The sequence below is a fragment of the Acipenser ruthenus genome, chromosome 10 (assembly GCF_902713425.1).
Source record: "Acipenser ruthenus chromosome 10, fAciRut3.2 maternal haplotype, whole genome shotgun sequence".
NCBI lineage: Eukaryota > Metazoa > Chordata > Actinopteri > Acipenseriformes > Acipenseridae > Acipenser > Acipenser ruthenus.
Window position 1 is genome coordinate 8,871,752 of NC_081198.1, and position 21,341 is coordinate 8,893,092.

The following is a 21,341-nucleotide window of genomic DNA, read 5'->3' on the forward strand; positions in this document are numbered from 1 at the left end:
CTCCATTTGGTCTGCTTTACTTGTATCGCAGGGAGAGCACCATTCCTCAGCTGGGGCTCTGCTTGCCGCCCCCGCCACTGAGCAACAACAGCCAGTCAGCCGTGTGTTCCAACCTGCCCCGCTGTCGAGTAGACCTCGCCAGCTGCCTCGGTGTGTCGGGCCTTCTTACTAACTGAGCTCTCGCCCGCTGCGGCTTCAGCCTGTGTGTCTCCCCTGGTGCATGCTGCACGCTGACCAGGTGGCTGACTACGCATGGTTGGGTAGGCACCGCTGCATTTTCTGCCCCTCAGTACCTCGGTGCACGCTCAGCCCTTGGTACTTCGGTGCCTCGGCACGTATAGCACCTCGGTGCTCGGTGAGCACGACGCTTGGTGTACTCCGTGCACACGGTGCGTGGTGCGCTCGGTGCCTTGGCACGCATAGCGTCTCGGTGCTCGGTGCACACGGTGCTTGGTACTTCGGTGCCTCGGCGCGCATAGCGCCTCAGTGCTTGGTGCACTCGGTCTGCCGCGCCCCGCTGTTGAGTTGACTCCGCTGGATTGTCTTGGCCCGCTCTCTCGGTGTGCTTAAAAATTCAGTTCACCCACGTTGCCGTGGTGACTGTTCTATTTACCCTCACAGCTTTGCTGTTGTATGCGTTTTTTTCTATTACTGCCTTGCAGTAAAAAAATAAATAAATAAAGAGAAGTGTGATTCCTCCACCGGGACCCAGCTGTACTGTGCCCCGCTGTTGTGTTGAATCTGACGGCTTGTTTCTGCACGCTTACTCGGCGCGCTGGGTAAAAAAAAAAAAAAAAATCAGTTACCTGCGTTGCCGTGGTGACTGTTCTTTTTACCCCCACAGCTTTGTTGTTGTGTGCGTGTATATGTTTTTTTCTTTTACTGACTTGCAGTTTACAAAAGAAAGGAGAGAATAAGTGTGATTCCTCCACTGGGATCCAGCTCTGCTGCGCCCCGCTTTTGAGTTGAATCCGCTGGCTTGTTTCAGCCCGTCTACTCGGTGCACTTGGTAATAACAATAATAATACAATTTTACAGCTCACCTGCCTGTCGTGGTGACTGTTGTTCTCCCATAGCTCAATTTCTGTGTGTGTGTGAGCCTCTATTTTCTTTTCCTATTAGTGCCTTTGCAGTTAAAAAAAAAAAGCCTAAGGGCTCTCAGATGTGGTCGTTAATACACTGCAGAACGATAGGGCTTCCTCCATAAGAGCACTATATGCTTACAACTGGAGGTATTTTCAAAAGTTGTGTATGGTCAAAGGTCAAGACCCCATCTACTGCCCCATAGCAATTATTGTACAGTTTCTGCAACATTTGCTAGAGGCGGGCAGGTTCCCCTCTACACTGAAAGTGTACCTGGCAGCTATATCTGCATGCCACGTCCCCATAGACTCAGTATCCCCTGACCCGTTTTCTAAGGGTGCTCGGCGGCTGCGTCCCCATAGAAAGGACATCCTTCCCGAGCGGAGTCTGGACGTGGTAGTGGAGGCTCTCACTAAGGCCCTGTTTGAGCCTATACATTCCATAGAGTTGAAATATCTCTCTATGAAGACAGCCTTTTTATTAGCCATCACCTCCGCTAAACGGGTCAGTGAGCTACAGTCTCTGCCTGTGCACAGTTCCTGTATGCGCATTTGGGATAATGGAAACAAACCTTGCATCCCTACCTAAGGTGATTACAGCTTTCCACTTGAACCAATCAGTGGAACTATAGGCTTTCCATCCTCCTCCCTTTGATTCGGAGGAGAATAGGAAACTGAATTCCCTCTGCCCAGTGAGGGCATTGAGAGGTTATGTGGATAGGACGAAAGCACTGCGTCAGTCTGACCAGCTCTTCGTTTTGCTATGGTAAAAGGACCCTGGGTCAAGCCCTCTCGAAGCAGCAACTGGCCCACTGGATTGTGGACACAGTATCGACTGCGTACAATAAAGCCGGTCTACCCCCACCTGGGAGGATGGCCGCGCACTCTACCAGAGGTGTGGCTGCGTCATGGGCTCTCTTTCGAGGTGCCTCATTGACTGACATTTGTATTGTGGCTAGCTGGGCTACGCCGCAAACATTCACCAGGTTGTACCGACTGAATGTGGTAGATCACTCTAAGCCTGCATTAGGCACAAGGCTCCTTGAGGCTGTACGCGCACACCACCAACACTAATTGGCAGTCGCGAGGCATCCCTCGTATGCTGTCCGCTCACGCTCCCTCGCGACGGCTCTGGTATACTTTCCCAAAAGTATTGGTGGTCGTCTTCGAATTGAAAGGGAACGTTAGGTTACTTACCGTAACCCTGGTTCCCTGAAAGAGAAGACGACCACCAAACCTTGCAAGGTCGCATCACTCGCATTCGCGGGTTCGATGAAAAAGAGGAAGTGAGTTCCGTGAAGCGACTACTTATTCCCTCGGCAGGTGGGACCGAGGATGTCACTCCATGAAGATGCCTATCGGCAGCTCTGACATAAAATGCTCAGCGAATACCTACCTAAGGCAGGCATATCCCAAAAGTATTGGTTGGTGGTCGTCTTCTCTTTCAGGGAACCAGGGTTACGGTAAGTAACCTAACATTTCCTTTGATGATCTCTCCTTTATATGATTTCCTATTGCTTGGATCTGTCGCTCTGTATTATAGTTGTTTTAATAAGCATTGCTGCTGGCAGAGCGGTGTGTAATGGCTGCATTAAGTCACTTGGCTTTGGGTATATTCATGCATGTTTATCTAGTTGACTTAGAGTGCTGAACTGTGGGGCAGAACAAGCATTGGGGAACACAACGACGCAATAAAATGCAACAAACAAATCCATGTGGATGGTTCTGTATGCATTAATTAACCAAACAACACTGTATGTTTGAGGAATTCATTCAGCCTTGTATCCCTTATTGCTGTTAACAACAGTTCATACATTTGTGATATAAGTTTCAACAGAGTGCCCTTTATGCATTTAAATTAACTTTTTCTATTGTTAGGGAGAAAAGAGATTTGACTTTTGGGGGAAGACATTTATGTGATTTCTATGTGTATGTCTTAATTTTAAACCAAAGTGTGTACAAACAAAGAATCACTGTGTCTTTCCTTGTCAACCACTGGATTTAAATTGTCTGCAGCAAATTACACTGTCACATGCTCTCTTCAGCAGAAAGTGTGGCATAATGATAATATATAGCAGAGATTGACATAAACACTGGGTATGGTCAGAACAGCTGGGACCAACTGAACACAGGCCTCTCAAATAGAGGCCTATTCATAAATCTGGATTTGATCATCACTACAGACATTTTATTTTGTACAGTGCAATGCTGAATCATCCCCACATCCCACTGAACAGTGAATCCAGTGTAAGAGGACCCTGTTGATCTTTGGTCCTTACCATTTGGAGTATAAAACCAGAGCTCTACCTAGATCCCTGTTACTGACAGTTTTCATTTAAACTCCTGTGGCAATTGGACTCTCCTTTGAACCAAACTGGTATGGAGAAACAAATTTACTGTTGACCTACACTCCACGCATGGGAAGACTGAGTAGAAATCTGCTCAGTCTTCCAGTGAATTGGTTATTGACTGTTGACTGCACTTTTTAACTTTTTGCTGTCTGTTTTTGTGTGTGTGTGTATGTGTGTTTATGATGTGCCCCTGAATTATGGTAAAGTATCAATATCGCTGACGATTTGTGTTATCTCTAGATTGTGGTCAATGGGTGTATACAGTATTTTTTTTATTTTTTTTTTGCACACCCCAGTCTGTGCAATATGTGAACGTTTTTTAATAACATCAATCATACTAAATTTTACCCCCGGAAAACTTCAAGCATTTGTGTTCATCACTTGCATCACTGTTTAAGGAATCAATAACTTGAGCTCAATAACTTCAGCCAACCCCATATCAACCCCCTCCACTTTGCACCAATGCAGATTTCATTGCTTTCTGTTAATTACATTCTATAATTCTTCTGGTTCCCCTTGAAGTAACCTTGAGCTTCCCTTCAGCCAGTGCCTGTCAATAACTGTCCTTGGGTCAACAGTGCGTCTGCAGCACAATAGAGATGATCAGCCCAAGCTGCTTTCACATTCACTCCTACAGGAAGACATAGAGGGAAAGCTTGCACATCACTGCTCATCACTGCTTGTCATTAAAATAAAGTAAAACATATCTCAGTATTTTCAGAAACTTTATCTCAGTAACTTTTCAACACTTGTAGTTCCTAGGGTCAGTTATACCATCAGAGTGTTCTAAGTTGATCAATATTCACACCAAAGGATGATGGGTCTCAGTGAATGGCTTTAAAACATGTCAGGGGCATGAAATAGGATTTCGGATATTGAAAAGGTTTAAAGGGCAGGGCTTTTTATGAAATGTAATGTACACTTGGAATACCAGATTGCATTTACTCAGTAGAGTGTACATTCTTATAATACCAGTTACAAATCAAGACATTTGATACACTCAAAAGGGTTTAAACCCAAGAAATTGGCTGTATATCAGAAAAAAATATTTTATATTTATATAAAATAACACACTTGAAGGTGTTTGGTACTGAAACAGCCCGCTTCTCAGGTGGTTAAAGGCGCTTGGATGCACCTGAGGCTGAGCTTGTCTCTGGACATCTGCATACCTGCTTGCTTACATCATGAGTAGAAAGTAAGCAAAATGTATTTTTATGTAACAACAGCTGGGAACTAAGATGTAACTGGGGTCTTATGTGCCAGAACACAGCAGAATTTAGAGCCAAATGGGATCTTATTTTCTCAACAGCTGGGAAAATGTTACCCAACCCCGATTCCTGTTAATAGATAGCTGGTATCTTCATTATCGTGCACTTGGAAGATTTTGGAGGTTTTGTTGGATTATTCATATCCTCAGAATCCTGGCAGTTGGCCCAGTGGAACTTTGTATAAGTAGTTGTTGGTTCCTATACTTCTGAGCAGGTGAGTGAAGCACTAAAGGGTGCCTCTGACTGCAGTCGGCTCATCGCTGTTTTATTGTCTACCTGGATAATGAGGAAGCACAAGACATACGCTTGGAAGCGAATATCAATATAACTTGTTATGTTATGTTACACCTTGCCTAATGAGTGAAGCATTTTGATTCATTCTGTGAATACATGGTGATTAGGAGCAAAAAATAAACAAGATGTGTTTGTTTTTTTGGGTTTTTTTTTTGCTTGTTTGTTTTCTGTACACTTCTTATTTGGTGCACAGAATGAGGCCTGTGGAAGTAACAGAAGAATAGATGTAAAACATTAGTTTGGCAGAAAAGCAGTGGCTATGTCTGACTGATTGATAATAACTATAACTATAACTTCCCCACAATTGCTTGTGTTTAGATACCAATAGTTATATTGTTTGTTACATTTGAATGGGTTGAGTTTGAGTTAAATATCAAAATCCTTAGAATATTTCAAAGAGTGAGCCATGATTGATAATTTGTTCCATAACGCATATCAATCCAGTGTGCTTAGCTTGCAATAAAGTGCAAACTATAGCAATATAGATCTAGTACATGTTGTATATTCATGACAGCTGCTCAGTATATTACTGTGTTGGGTGCATACTAATGACTGCCATCTTTTTTTGTCACTATTATCGAACCTAATTGCATCTTGAAGTAGCTTTTCTTTACTTTCTCCTGGGCTCATTTCTTATCGAAAGTTTGAGAGGTTGGTTCTGCACTGCAAATTGTACGTTATCTGTATAATTATACAGTTGCACAAGACTGCTAGGCAGTAAAACATAATAACAAAATGTGAACAGAAATTATAACACACAATCGTGTTTTGACTTTGGTATGAAATAATTGTACACAGGTATTGTAGATTTATGAGGAAATAATACAATTAAATCATAAGGTAATACACACCTTTTTAAAATCCAGCTTGACTTCTGGTGTTAGAAAGCAGTGTAAATATGGAAAAAATATAATCACATTTATGTATTTTTGGAGCTGTGTGAGTGTCTGTTAAAACCAGAATGCATTCTAACATCATTTCAGGCAGAAATGTACCGTACTCATGCGAGTAAAAGTCGACCTTGTGTAAAAGTCGAACCCCCACTGTGAGGACGAGATTCGGGTATAATTTTTTTTTTTTTTTTTAATTTGTTCATTTGTTATTGAAACAGATGGTAAGTTTAGTGAAACAGAAAACAAAAATTAACTCCTGAAATCGAAACTGTTGTTAGAGTGCACTTCATGCATTAGTTTTCCTAAATATATGTATTTAGATATCCTGACGACGTTTGAGCGGCAGATATGCAAAAATAACTGGATTATAAGCACTTCTACCTAGAACCACCAGACGCGTCATTTTGACACGTACTACAATACAGTACATTTTTGTGGTTGGTTTTTTGTATGTATTTCAATGGAATATGGGAGGTGGTGTGGTCTGGCTGTAATTCAATTTTTTACGTGACAGCTCCTGGATGTAAACAAACCTAGGATTATTTTTTTTAAATATAGACAATGTTACAGAATCGTTTTCACCAAATCTTGAGATGTTTGCGTTTTGATTTGAGAGAAATTAGAAGCATTTGCTCTGGCAACAAGGATTTGCCCTCAACAATGTCAATGGCGGTGCGCTGTTTCCACAGAAGCACTCTGCTGCAGGGTCACGTTGAAATTAGAACTAGTTACTGTGGCAAATATAAGAATATCTCAAATGTTTAAGCACAGAAGGATTGATTGACAGCGAAAAAAACATAACTTGCACTATTTGCTTAAAACAAGAACAACTATTTGCACTCCAATAAGGACATGAAATCAAGCTTGCAAAAAACAAACAAAAAAACACAGCATAAAATTAATTGACCGTATGGTTGCAATGTTCCGTTTGTTTAAAGCAATCATCCAGTACAACAAAAACAAACAAACAAACAAACAAAAAAATACAAGACATGGGCTACAAGCTCAGTAGCAAAAAATATGCACTTAAAAAATAATATCAAAGTTAGCCGTCCAGCAAGACGAAATTATTAAACTGTGTTTATCTAAACCTTTTGAGAAGTGTAGAAATGAGATCTTCTGAGTTTTAGCGTCTAAATTAAATCTTCATTCTTCATTAGTTTGTAATCCACAAGGGAAAGATTGGCACGGCAATGCAGGTACACAGCGGCAGAGTAGTGAATCATCTGAACTAAGTTAACCTAAATTAACCTGATCTTAACCAAACTTTCTTTTCAAGCGCTAATACAAACTTTCATAAAGAAAAATAACAAACACGTGTCAGTGAGCAAGCCTCAAAGCTAGACAGTCCCTCCCAGCAGACCCGCAGGTGCGTTGCTAAGTACTGACGTTAACTTGCCTCGCGCACTGAATGCATGCCTGCACAGGGCTCCCCTGGGTCCTAAACCCTGCTAAGTTAAGACGGGGATTGTAGTAACCACACACCGGCCATGACTTTTGCAGACATTAAAGGTTTCCTGACAAGGTTTTTTTTTACTTGTGTGTTAGTTGCCCCCCCCCCCAAATTTCAGGATTGTGTTTTGGGGTTCAATTTCTCAACTTATACTCGAGCAAATACGGTAATAAGATGTGTGGGAATTGTAGATAGCCCCCAAATTCATCAGTACAACCTTGATGTGTAAATGTGAAATGCAGGTCAATTAATCCAGGTCTCCAGAACTTTAGCTTATATATGCTTCATGTTTCTTTTTTTGTGGTACTGTTAGATAAGGAAAATTTGCACCCATTCTATCCTACTCATTTCAGCTTAATAATGTTTAGAATTAAAAGGAATAATAGTGAGCAACTTCTTTGGTCAAGTTAGGACTTCACCTTAGAGTACCTTAATGCCAGGAAAGCAAGCTCATGGGAAATGTGTAAAACTGAGGAAATAATAGAAAAATAACATTAATAGATTAGCAATTATCCCAAGAAATGTGAAAACCATAAACATCTAAATAGACTGTTTCGAGGAACATTCACATATTATTCATATGCTCCCAACTTTAAAGGAATTATGGATGCCAGTATATGCAAGGCAAAGACCAGGTGCAACCGCGGTCATTGTAAAACATAATCTTTGGACAGCGAAATAGGTTTCATCTGTGATATTTGTGGGAACAGAATCACAAGAATCTTTTGTTGTATTTCCCCTTCTTCTTTGCTCTGCAGGTCCTGAGAGATTACAAGAAGAATGCTGGTCCCGGGTGCACTAGGGCAGGATGGAGTTGTGTTGGCATTGCTCGTCAGCTGCTAGATGGTTGCCGTTGATGCTGCTATGGCAGTGGGCAGTGTTGGGTCGTCTTGGCTGTTTTTTGGTTCTTGCTGCTGCTCCAGATCAGCATGCCACCGCTACAGATACTGCCAGGGCGGACGGGCACCTGGACTGGCTCCTCTTTGACAGGGGACCTTTTCACCGCTCCCCAGAGTATACCGACTTTAAGGAGAGGTTCCAACAGGGCTTCACCACCAGATACAAGATCTACAGGTGAGACAAAGTCAGCAAATTATTTTGTATTTTTTTCCTTATGCATAATTTGCTTATACTTTTCCTAGTTGAGTAAATGTGTTGCATATATGTTGTTATATGTACTGTTTTTTTTTTTGTTTGTTGTTTGTTTGTTTTTTCTAAAAAGCGATAAATGAGATTAGGCAAACAAAACAAACCATCCCAGTTGGGTTTCTAGCTGTATATGTGGGCCACCTGGTACATTCTGGAAACTGTCCTTGTCGTAGGTACATTTCCATTGGAGTCCACGAGACAATAGTTTTGGATTACACTCATCTGAAATGATAATGAAAAAACAGAGCTTCACAAAAATGAAAGTGCAGAGGGTGCAGGCATCACATGAAAAGTTGGGGGAGGAGAATGAATGCATTGCTTCTATTCTTACCACCTTCCATCTCTGAAGCTAAAACATGATTAGCCCTTTGCTCTACAATCTACTAAATCTCTATGGAAACACCAGAAGTAAGGATATCAATTAGAGGAGGATTATCGTCTCTTTTTAAGAAGGTCATACAGAAACCTTGACGCCCAAGTATGAACATGACTACTTAATCATGGTGCCCTGTGACATAAACTAGTCTGGAAGGTCTTATAATGTCCCTTTTTAATGCCTTGTATTACAAGATGTGTTTTTGTGGCACAATGGGACAAAAGAATAGCACATTTAAAAATGGAATGGTGTAATCTATAAAACGCAAGACACTGACAAAAACACTTGTCATAAAATTGTTTGTTTCATTTTAGAATTTCTCTTACTGAACATTTTATGATTGAGCATTTAATGTTATGGATGTCAAAACCTTTCTATTACAAGACTAAACCTCTAATTATCTTGCCTGCCATTCAATGCCTCAAAGCACTGTCCCAGCAGGAAATACTATTTTGTATATCTCAGGAACCACTAGTGGAAGCCTTGTAGGCAATGAAGCAAAGAGATAAATCAGATGTATAGACCTTGTGAAGATTAAACACCACTGATCCTCACATGCTGATATCTAAATATGTTTTATGAGAATCCACAATAGACCTGTATGCATTGATAAAAGACTTCTTTCAAATCCACAATGTATCCCTTGTGGCAGATTAATGTTGTTAGAGGTGTCTGAGGTCCAATAAAAAGACACCAAACTGGGATAGTTATGGTCCAAGCTATATGAATTGAGTTATTATAATATAATTGTATAATGATTTCCTATCATATTAAACATTAGTTATCATCTTGGGACTTTGTTTGAGAGTTCTTAGAAGTCTAGTGAATAGAAAAAAAAACAAGGACGCAGATTAGTGTGTATATCAGGGTCACTTGAATTGATGTTCTCTAACTGCAGAATAAGCTATAGTTATCCCTTATTTCATGGGGAAGCAATAGTGTGTTGTATGAGGCTGATTTAAAGTCTATTTCAAGGTTTTAAAACACAGTAAATCTTTGATAAATAAAGTTGAATGATATCTCTGATAATATTGGGTAATTAAGTGGGACATGGTGCAGATTAAGTAGACTCATGCTATAAAATGGTTTTATGTAATGAGTTTGTTCAGCACTGCTAGACCTGCTAATGAACAGTACAATTAGTGATTTTGACATTCTCACATAATGGAAACAGAATCATTGGTATTAGAATCTGTACAATTTGGAATAAGTTAAAGGTCCAGTAGCCTAGTTTTCAAAATAGATTTCATATTGTTAACAGTACCTTACAAGCCTAAAATATTAGATGTCCATGTCCTACAAATACAAACAATATGTTGAAAAAAGGACCACTGCACAACAATGCAAGCCAAAGCAACACAATAATACAAACCAAACCATTAATGTAGCAAGGGCCTCTCCAATTGCGGATCAGATGAACCCCCCTAGCTGGTCGCAGATGCCTCCACGAACCAGGAAACTAGTGTGACCAATCAGAATAACTAAGAGATTCACATAGCACTTCCAGTGTAAGCCATTATGATATTGTATTTGAGGTCATATGATTTTGCAGACATCATTTAAAAGTAGTCTTGCCTTTTGTTGTTGCTATTGTTAACAACTTGACATGTGAGCCAGCAAGGTGTATTAGCCCTAATGTGTTATCTTTGTTTAAAGGTATTTCAGAGAAAGCTTCATTGTCAGTAATATAGATTGTTCCATTTTTTTCTTTTCCCTTTCAGCAGCTCTTGTTATTGCTTAAATTATTGAGAGACTTGAACTCAGTGCTGACGCAGGACCCCTTGCCCATTTTTTTTTAATCTCCCTACACGCAGCTGACATCGCCCCCCCCCCCACTGCACAGTAAATCCTGGAATCAGCATTCGCAAACCAGGATGATAGAGTGAGCGACTGGCATAGTTTCATCAGACAGGGAAGGAGAGAATGCCGGCTCTGGCAATTTAAGTTGCAAACATTTTCTTTATTTTTTTCACTGTTCAAATTGTCCACTTGAAACCCATAGTTGTCCGCAGCAGCAAAAGAAAGATACCTCAGCAAGAAGTTTTATTACAAAAACTTTCTGTTTTTATTTACACAATGAACATGTGTAAATCCTCACTTATGAGGTACTCGAGAGTGTCAGTGAGGTAAACAATAAGGTGAGACATATACCACGTAAACCTGCTGAAACATTGGAGGGAAAGAGAAGTAATATTTACGTCAGGTCCAGAAGTCTTGTCCCCAGCACCCGAGGTGAAGCTAGCACAGACACTCATGCCCACGCAGAAACACAAGGTGAAGGTGTTTGTAAATAAGAATTGTCACACTTCTTCTGGAATTCCAGGTAGGACACATTTGACAGCCCACAAAATAATTTCCCAACCCGGAAGTAAAGTTTGTATGCGACCCTATCATGTGCCGGAAACACGGCGCGCTGTTATTAACACTAAGGTTAAGAAAATGCTAGCGCCGGGTGTGATAGAGGAGTCGTCCAGTGAGTGGTCCAGCCCAATAGTCATGGTGTCAAAGCCCGACGGGTCATGGAGGTTCTGCAATGATTTCAAAAAGGTAAATTAAATCTCAATATTTGATGCATATCCCATGCCCCAGATATATGAGCTTCTTGAAAGAATAGGAAAGGCCCGCTTCATTACGACACTAGACCTCGCAAAAGGATACTGGCAGATACCGTTGGCGCCTGAAGCCAAAGAAAAAACGGCGTTCTCTACTCCCGATGGTCTGTTTCACTACACTGTCATGCCCATTGGTTTGCATCGGGCTCCCGCTATGTTCCAGAGGCTAATGGACAAAATCCTGAAACCTCACAGAACGTACGCCGTGGCCTATTTGGACGATGTAGTGATATAGAGCTCTGATTGGGAAAGCCACCTGCCCATAGTACAGGCAGTACTGGACTCAATTCGCCAAGCTGGTTTGACGGCGAACCCTGAGAAATGAACTATTGGGATGCAGGAGGCAAAATACTTGGGGTACGTAGTAGGTAGAGGACTAAATAAACCCCAAGAGGCTAAAATAGAGGCCGGAAAGAAATGGCAGAGGTCTGTGAATAAAAAGCACGTGAAGGCATTTCTGGGGATTGCCGGTTACTATAGGAGGTTTGCCTGATTATGAAACCATCGCGTTCACTTTAACAGAGATGACCAGAGGTAGGGGCCAGTGCTGGTATAATGTTGGCTGGGAAGTGACATGACCCAGTAAAAGGGATGGCGTTACTGATACAAAAAGGGGTGGTCCACAGGATTACAGGGAAGGAGAAGGAGACAGCCGAGTGCTGAGACAGAGAGAGAGAGAGAGAGTAAGTGAGCCTGTATTGTTATTTCTGATTACCGTGTACTGACCTTGGATTGTTTGATTACCTGACTTGTTTTCTGACCCTGGATTGTCCTGAGAACCTGATTTTGTGTACTGAACCCTGCCTGTTTTGCCAACCACAAATACAAATTTGTACAAATCAAATAAACCTAACCCAGATTATTTTACCTGATCTATCTGAACATTTGTTGTGAAAGAGCTTTATTGTACGTTATTCTGTTACAGTCATCTGTGTTCACGTTCACCACACCCAGTGGATTTGTCAATATATATATATATATATATATATATATATATATATATATATATATATATATATATATATATATATATGTATATATATATATATGTATATATATATATATAGGGCTTTATATCTCCTACATTTATTCAGCATACGCCTTTATCCAAGGCGACTTACAGAGACTAGGGTGTGTGAACTATGCATCAGCTGCAGAGTCACTTACAACTACATCTCACCCGAAAGACGGAGCACAAGGAGGTTAAGTGACTTGCTCAAGGTCACACAGTGGATCAGTGACACAGCCAGGATTTGAACCGGGGACCTCCTGGTTACAAGCCCTTTTCTTTACCCACCGGACCACACAGCCTCCATTGGACTCCTACGTAGAAGATAGAAAGTCCTAAATTGTAGATAAAAAAAGTCCTACATAGGAGATATTATTTATTTATTTATTTTGAATTGGCACTAGGATGCTTCCGTACTTTTCTTTGGGCAATGTTAAGTGTGTATTTAATTAGTAGAAATGTAAGAGTTTTTTAAAAATATTATAATATTTCTACAGAATGTGTATTTCCATATCAAAAGCTTTCTAATTTGAATGCATTGCCCAATTATAAATACCCCCTTCATAAATGAAAGCTCAATGCAGAACAGCATGAACATAAGAAACAAAACAAACACAAAAATACAGGATTGTGTTTGGAGAGCAGTAGTCCCTGGTGATTGTTTTGGTTTCCCTGGTAAGATACATTGTATACATTCACATAGAAAATGTAAAAAAAAATTGTGTTGGTCAGCAATATATATATAAGAACCATCTTTCAGTTTCTCTGCAAGTTTGATGTGGTTTTGAGTACCTGTTTATTTAACACAGACTGCAGTCCTACTGAAATGGATGTGGATATTGGATTAAGCTATTGACTTTAAGGTTTTGCTGTTGATGTCTTTTTTTTTTGGTTGGTGTTAGGTGAACAAATGATGGTGTCATCGACCTGATAGACTTGTATTGTAGATTGATTTAACTTTTTTTTATCAGTTTTCTTTCTGTTGAAACCCCTTTGAAAGTACACCAATGTTGATCCGCATTTATGAGTCAAACAATGCCCCTTTCAGAGGAAATATTTAACTGTGTCTAGTTTGGACAAGTGAATTAGACACAGGGTTATAAATTGAATAAAGCAGGATGGCAGAAAATGTTTTTGGGGCAACTCATAAACATGGACCAACATAGTTACAATCAGTCTGCTACTGTACCTAATGTACATTATTATAAAATAAAGGGTTAAGTGCAGTGGTTCTGAAGGTAATAATGGGTAAGAACATTAATGTTATTATTTATTTCTTAGCAGACGCCCTTATCCAGGGCGACTTACAATTGTTACAAGATATCACATTATTTTTTAAATACAATTACCCATTTATACAGTTTTTTTTTTTTTTTTTTTTTTTACTGGAGCAATCTAGGTAAAGTACCTTGCTCAAGGGTACAGCAGCAGTGTCCTCCACCTGCGATTGAACCCACAACCCTCCGGTCAAGAGTCTAAAGCCCTAACCACTACTCCACACTGCTACTCCACACTGCTTAAAACATTATCAACAACACATTTAACAACTACAGCTATTTCTATATTTTGGAAACATTTTAAGAATTTTCTTTTCTTGTTTTTAAGATTTAGGACTATAGGCTTAGTAAATTTTATCCTAGGCATTTTATATGCCAGAGCCACAAAAAAACAACACAATTCCAAAGGATTAGTTGAACATCATTCACATGTGTAACATTCCTGTGCAAGCTACATTTTTAAAGGTTCTGTTTAAATGATTTAACATATACAGTATGAAAGCAAAAAATGTTCTTGTTCTGAATATTTTTTTACTGTGTAAGATTTCAATATTTAAGGAGGTATTGTGCTGCTGGTTAGGCAAAAGACTGTGAACCCCTAGATCCTTGGTCTGAATTTTGACTTAGCCACTTTCTGAAAGGAGAAAAAACACTCACCACTTAATTTACAAAACAACAAAATAAACAGCTTTAGTCAACATTTGGAATCAACTGCTGTATTGTATTATTAATCATTTGTTTAAAAAAAACTGTAACTTTTAGTCTGTAAAATCTTTCCGCTATGTAAATTGTTAATAGTTGGAGAAAAAGATGTTCTCCAACTTAGTATCTCCTGGTGACCTAATTATTTATTGCTTGATTTTTAACGGGCAATCAAAACTAAATATTCAGTAAACATCAACAGCAATTGTAGTTTCCCTCCTGTGGCTACAGCAACATACACAGATTAATGACTGTATGCATTAAATGATATGGTTTTTAGAGGGACCAGAGCACGTTTTCAGAAATATAAGATCCCTGATGAAGGGGGCTTAATGGAGCTATTATATCAAAATTAGACAATTTCCAGAGTAAATGACTTAAATGCACTGATACACAGCTTTTATCTGTCTCGCTTTCATTTTAGAAGGGTAAGTGCAGACTGCTTTTATAATGAGGTTACAATGTGACTGCCGCTGCCTGAGGTTATCTGCATTGGCTAACAAACACAGGAGCTGAAAATAGAAAAGGTGCCTGGGCAATGCAGCTGTCCAGGTGTCCGAAGTGGAGAAGCATGTTTTATAATGCATGCATAATGAAACCCTGCAAAGCTCCAGGTTACATCATCTTGTATTTAAGCGCTTTAATTATGCCCATCCATCATCATTAGCCGTAGACGGGACATCCTCTGCTTGTTCTACTTTTAATTAACTTAATAAAACCATCTTGAAAGGGCCAGACAATAGCTACAGGTCATTTGAAAACAATGAAAGCATGTGCAACCTTTTTTCTTTAAGTCTGTGGAGTCCTTTTCAGAAGCCTTCTGCCTGGTTGTATTTCATGCTTGTTTGACCATGCCACTCACATCAATTTACTAATGATCAAGTGACATTTGTCAGAGGTTTTGGTCTCTCCTGATTGTGTAAGTTATTTACAGTCTTTGGCTTGGTTTGGGGGTCCTTATCTGCATTAATTTACTACATTGTCCATAAAGAATAATAGTGAAAGTAATTATTTCATTTTGATAGTTCTCTTACTTGGGAGGGAAGGTCTCTTCAGCATATTCTACATAGGAGACAATGGGAGGAATTCTCAAAGCTTGTTACTCCAAATGCGTTACTAAACACTGTTGCAATTCTCACACTAACTAAATAATGCAGATCAAAATGCAATTTTGAATTAAGCTAACAGTAATCAAGCGGTTTCAATGTGTTTTAATCACACTTCATTTACAGTTAGTTGTGCGTCTAGGGTATTAGATAACTGAGTAGGTTTTTTTGTGTGAAACCCTCACTAATGGCAATGACAGTGGAGTTAAGATATTTGAAAATCTGGAAAAATATATATATATTTTTAAAAATGAAAAGTTTTAAAAAATCATATGGAAAAGCAAGGTCCATAAGGGTGCAATACATCTTTGAATAAAAGGTTCATAAACACGTAACAGAACGTATGTTTTATTGCAGAGAGTTCAGCCACTGGAAAGTTAACAATTTGGCTGCAGAACGGCGGGACTATTTTAAGGCACCCTTACCCCTGACCCCCGAGTTCATTCGTAACCTGAGACTGCTGGGACGCCGGCCCAGTCTGCAGCAGATCAATGAAAACCTGATCAGGAAATACGGGACCCACTTTCTGGTGTCTGCCACACTAGGAGGTAAGCACAGTGCATTTGTTTCTATTTCTTGAGCATATGTGCCCATCAGCTGTACAGTACTGGTGTGTGTAATTACTTACTATCCCTTAAAAGCAGTAATTGGTTACCTTTGATTCTAAGTGCATATTTAATGGAGCCCCCAGGATTTTGTCATCAGTACTACAGGATCAATCGGTGAGAGAAAATGGGAAGTACTAATGAACCAGATCATTTATCTTACTTGAACTTTTATCTGGTCGATTCTGGCACCCACACATTTATTTATCTACCTATTTATCTTTAACGGATCAATTGTTATTTGATGTTTTAGCGCAAATTATGTATCTGTCTTGATTAACTCTACGTTTTCTCTCAAAGATTGCTCTTGTTTTTACATATAGAGGACCTCCTTGTCCTAACTGGGGACGGTAAATGCCAATACTGGAAGATGCTTCGTCATATCTAATGAATGCTTGGTTTTATAAGCAGCGTCTACAATCACTTCAGATTATAGCTGCATGTTAACCCATGTTTCATTCAGGATAGTTATTTGAATAGTACAAAAAGCAAAAGTGTTTATTATAAAAATGTAAACATTATCATCATATAGCATGCTTCTCTTTCTCTACATTATTATTTCAAGCTTGTGTTTGTGTTTTAAGCTTATGCCATAAAACAAAGGAAGATTGTTGTGCCATTAAGATGCACGATTAGACAATCTCCCTGGCTGTACCGCTCTTAATGCACAAAGGAGCAGAAGGTTTTATTTTATCTTACATTTTTATAAAGTTTTACTTCCTTTCTGTTCCACTCTAGTGGTTTTTCAGCCTTCATAGGCTCACAGGATTTAAAAGGCTTTACTGGCTGAATCCTTACATCTTTGCTATACTCTGATGCCATTGTTTCATTGACACACATTATGATATATCTGTGAGATATTGTTATATTTTTTAATTAACTGTAATTTTGGCTCTATGATGGAGTATAGTGCTGCATAGTATAGTGGACTCTTAGAGAAAGTGGTGTTATTTTCAAAATTCATTTAATTTTGAGCAATTTAAAAAATGAATTTGTGTGGTAGTTTAATGTAATATGTAATTTACTTTTCCAAAATACCTATCCTGAATGAAACATGGAATAACATAAATAGCTACACAGTATCTATTACCCTCTGTTTTCTCATGATGTTTTCTCACTAGTTTACAGAGTCGGGTATAACAAACAAACCATACTTGGCTTGTGCAACCACTCTAAATCCTTATGAACAAGACCAGTGTCTAAACCTACTGTACAACATTTCTTACAATTGTTTGGAAGAGCAATAATCCCTGATTCCTCTTTCCAACATTTGATAGTGAATGATTGAAGACCACAGATAGTGTTTTTATTACTTTGTAAAGCATTGTAAATAAGAGATATGAAGTTAACACAACATATATAGTGTGTTATTGCTCACAATCCCCATTTCTAATGTTTAAATTATGTTTGTAGGAGAAGAATCACTTACTATATTTTTGGACAAGCAGAAGTTGAGCAAAAAAGCGGAAGGCAATGGCAACAGTTCAGCAGCAACTCTGGAGACGCTGCATCAGCTGGCAGCCTCTTATTTTATTGACAGAGAGAGTACACTAAGAAGACTGCACCATCTCCAGATAGCAACCTCCGCCATCAAGGTACTTTAACTCTCCTGACCACACTGTCTATAGAAATGTTCACTATCTGATAAGCTATCACTATTAGGTTAACTTTAACTCAATGTACAGAGCCTTACTTTGGCACTTTGGCCCCAGCAGGATCAGATATGATCACTGTGGTTCAATTAGATTCTCCTAACAGTTTTTAAACCAGTGTACAGTATACAATATTCAGGGAACATCTTGAACTATCTCTGCAATCACTACAATACAAACTATATAACAACTCAAAGCTTCTTTCTCAGGATACAATAGTTAAACCAACTTTAGACACGTAATGAGTTAAGCTATGAAAGTTACTGTACTCCACTGAAACAGGTCAATAAAATCTACTTCCATCTGAAGACAGAAATGTCAGTTCTCCATGGAAACTCTCTCTACAAACACCATTTCATCTTCTCTGTTGACAAGCACCAGCTTCAATAAGCCAGGCAGCTTTAAACAGCTTTACTAACCCCAGGATCAATTCCATGTTTTAAAGTGGAACTGCATTCACCCACATTTTGTAAGTAGTAAGTTCAGTTTAAAATGAAAATGTGTTTTTTTGTATGTGTTGCTCAGCAAAATCACAGTGTCATATAGGCTTAAATAAAACTGTACAAATCAACTTCATCTGTCCATTTGCTCACCGCTCTATTTACAGACAGCAGCAGCAAAGGTAACCTTAACCTTGTCTGCAAACAGTGCACAAACAACTGTCTATAACAAGGATAACAGGCAACACTGTATAAATAACATTGTCTGTCAAGTTAAACTGAACTCCATTAACAACTGCTTGAAATTCTGCACCAGATTCAGGTCATCTAAATTCTAACAGTTGGTAAAAACCTGATGTCTGCAGACTGTGGGGTTGCCAGAAGGTAGGTTGCTATGTCAGTAATGGATCAGATCCCCAATGAATGAATGTCACTGTGATTCTCTGCCTCATCCTCAGATGCATGACATTTTCCATTATATATAGAGCTGTATTTTCTTCTGAACTACAGCAGGTTTTGCATTACTGGGTTAAAAACAGATCACAATGTAAAGCTGTTGAAATATCCAGTGGTTAGGAATAAAAGCCTGCAAGAACACTGAGCAACCCACTTTAATTGTGCTCTGTTATGCTATGTCTCTTTGCAGAGATAGGAAGGTGAAATATGTTTTATGGGACCACAGTACAGTGGGTGGTATTGAACTATAGAACTTAGACAGTTGTATGTGTTATTATATGACACGTGGCATCTCATTGCCTTTCACTTTCATATGGTATAGTTTGGATAAACAAATGTCCCAAAGGGTCCATGACTACAGCAGCCTGGTGCCAAGCCAAATAAATACTGGTTGATACTTCAATGACAGGTGACTTCTAGCCTCTCTGGTTGTGCAACTGTCTGGTGACCCAAGGAAGAGTGGTTGTTAGAGTTGAATTTACCTCAACTGTAGCTTTGCGTTTGCACAGCCATCTCCCTGTTCTAGTAAAACATAAGTATGAACCAGCCTTGACTGATTCAACTGAAGTCAGACTCAAAGCATGCTACTACCTTTTTTTTTAATGAAAATACAGGACCAAACACTTGCCATATAAATAGCTATATCTAAAGGGTGTATAAAGTGTTCATCCAATCAGAAGACTGTGTTATTGCAACACCTCAAGGATGCACCACACTTCAGGTAGCTCTTTAAGGAGGTGAATTTGAAACCTAAAGCCTATGACATTTCTGTATTAAGAAAATGTATTGTCAATTGGTGTTCTTTCATGTAAAGTATATCAGTGGAAAAGAATGCAATACTGATAAGTGATTTTTAAAAATGCATTCCTGTTTCCTAGGTAACAGAAACCAGGACTGGACCTCTAGGATGCAGTAACTATGACAGCCTGGATTCAGTCAGTTCAGTCTTAGTGCACAGTCCTGAAAACAAAATCCATTTACAAGGTAAGAGATTTTGTTCTCTCTCTCTCTCTCTCTCTCTCTCTCTCTCTCTCTCTCTCTCTCTCTCTCTCTCTCTCTCACACACACTCTTTATATGACATTTATTCAAGTACTCTATGTAAAATTATTTGGATTCTGCGTCTGTCTCTGTGGAGAACCAAATCAATAAATGCTGTAACTACAGCAAGAGGCAAACAAGTGAATAGTAATTATACAATACATTCATAACCAGAAACCCCACATCTTACTCAACTTTTAAAGGTGAGAAAACAAGGTTGGCGCTTCGGAACTGTGATATATGGTCATTTTGAAAAATAGAATTATGCCTCTGTTAACCAGACAGCAGTTTTCACATCAAATCACTCAGTTCACACCCACACACAAGGGAATAACATCCCTGTTGTGGCCAAACCAATCCATCACGTGAATCCAGCAGAAAATAGGATAGACATGAACCTCCAAAGGAAATCTCCCAAGTCTAGAAGTGCTGCTGATCTCATAACTGCAGTAGAAAAACATCCCTCAAAAATGCATTGATGGTGGGAAGAGATGGAGCCAAAGGTTATAACTGGATTGGAAAACACCACCTTGTCATCTTTATTGTAATATTGTGTCTCTCTTTTTATGTAGTTTCTGTTTATTTATTAACTACTGTCTCTGCAATGTAACTAATTGGGACAGGAAGTTGATTTTATGACATTTGTGGTAGTCTGCAACAAACTGCTGATGTTGAGATATCATGGCTGTTCTAGACTAGACCTAATTATATATATATATATATATATAATCATGTTCTGATTTTCATTCACTGTATCATTTAACATGGATGGACTAATTAAATCAAGGGCCCCATTAAATTTATACAGCAGCTCTTCAGAAAAAATAAAAAAAATAAAAAAATAAAAAATCCCCATTTGTTGCCCTGGTGAACTTGAAGTCTTTATGGTGAAATACATTTTTTTTTTTTAAATCAAGAAAGCATTTCAATAGCTAAAATAATTAACTGGAATGAACTTAAAAAAAAAAAACTGTATAAAATAAAATGGCTATCATTATCAGTGTTTTAGTAAGATTGTATTCTCTTTTTGGTAAATATAAATTGAAATTAACTAAAAGTAAGCAAGTAAAAATGCACAATATAATTAGTATCACATTTTTAAGATAAGTGCACCTTGTTGCTTCTTAATAGTCTTTTTTCACTGCAGAACATATTTGAAAAAGCTACAGTTTGTTTTAAGGACTCTGTGATTTTATTCCATAACATGCTGTATATTTAATTTAGATGGTAATGCGATATTGTGTTAAAATATTCCTTTACAAATCTCTTTACTGTTTTACATGACAGTAAAGGGATTTGTGTCAGCTGGAAGAACATTCAGAATTCTATTTTTATTTTTAAAATGTGTCACATGAATGCTGGAATGCCAGCAGCTTAATATGCTGTTTAATATCAAAGGTAAGAGGCAAGAGAGGGAAAAAAAATATCTCCAAAACTTCTTTCCATTATAGCTGCATTTAGTTACAGTATATTTGTCTGTGGCAAAGTGGCTTGCAGTGTACAGGTGCAGGAGTGATGCAGTGCGTAATCAGGAGAGAGACAATTGTAATCCATTCAGAAAAGTGTTTTAATTATAA

At 38.8% G+C, this 21,341-nt stretch overlaps 1 protein-coding gene across 3 annotated transcripts in view; it reads left to right on the forward strand.

Annotated features, from left to right (window-relative positions):
• Positions 1-21,341, forward strand: part of LOC117412289 (BMP/retinoic acid-inducible neural-specific protein 3-like) — a 52,293-nt gene that overhangs the window by 10,517 nt on the left and 20,435 nt on the right. For all 3 annotated transcript variants that reach the window (XM_034020527.2, XM_034020544.2, XM_034020535.3), the window contains 4 exons: positions 8,100-8,415; positions 15,930-16,120; positions 17,591-17,772; positions 19,604-19,709. In XM_034020527.2, coding sequence (XP_033876418.2) covers positions 8,150-8,415; positions 15,930-16,120; positions 17,591-17,772; positions 19,604-19,709 — 745 coding nt within the window. In that variant the 5' untranslated portion in view covers positions 8,100-8,149. The remainder of the gene's footprint in view (positions 1-8,099; positions 8,416-15,929; positions 16,121-17,590; positions 17,773-19,603; positions 19,710-21,341) is intronic.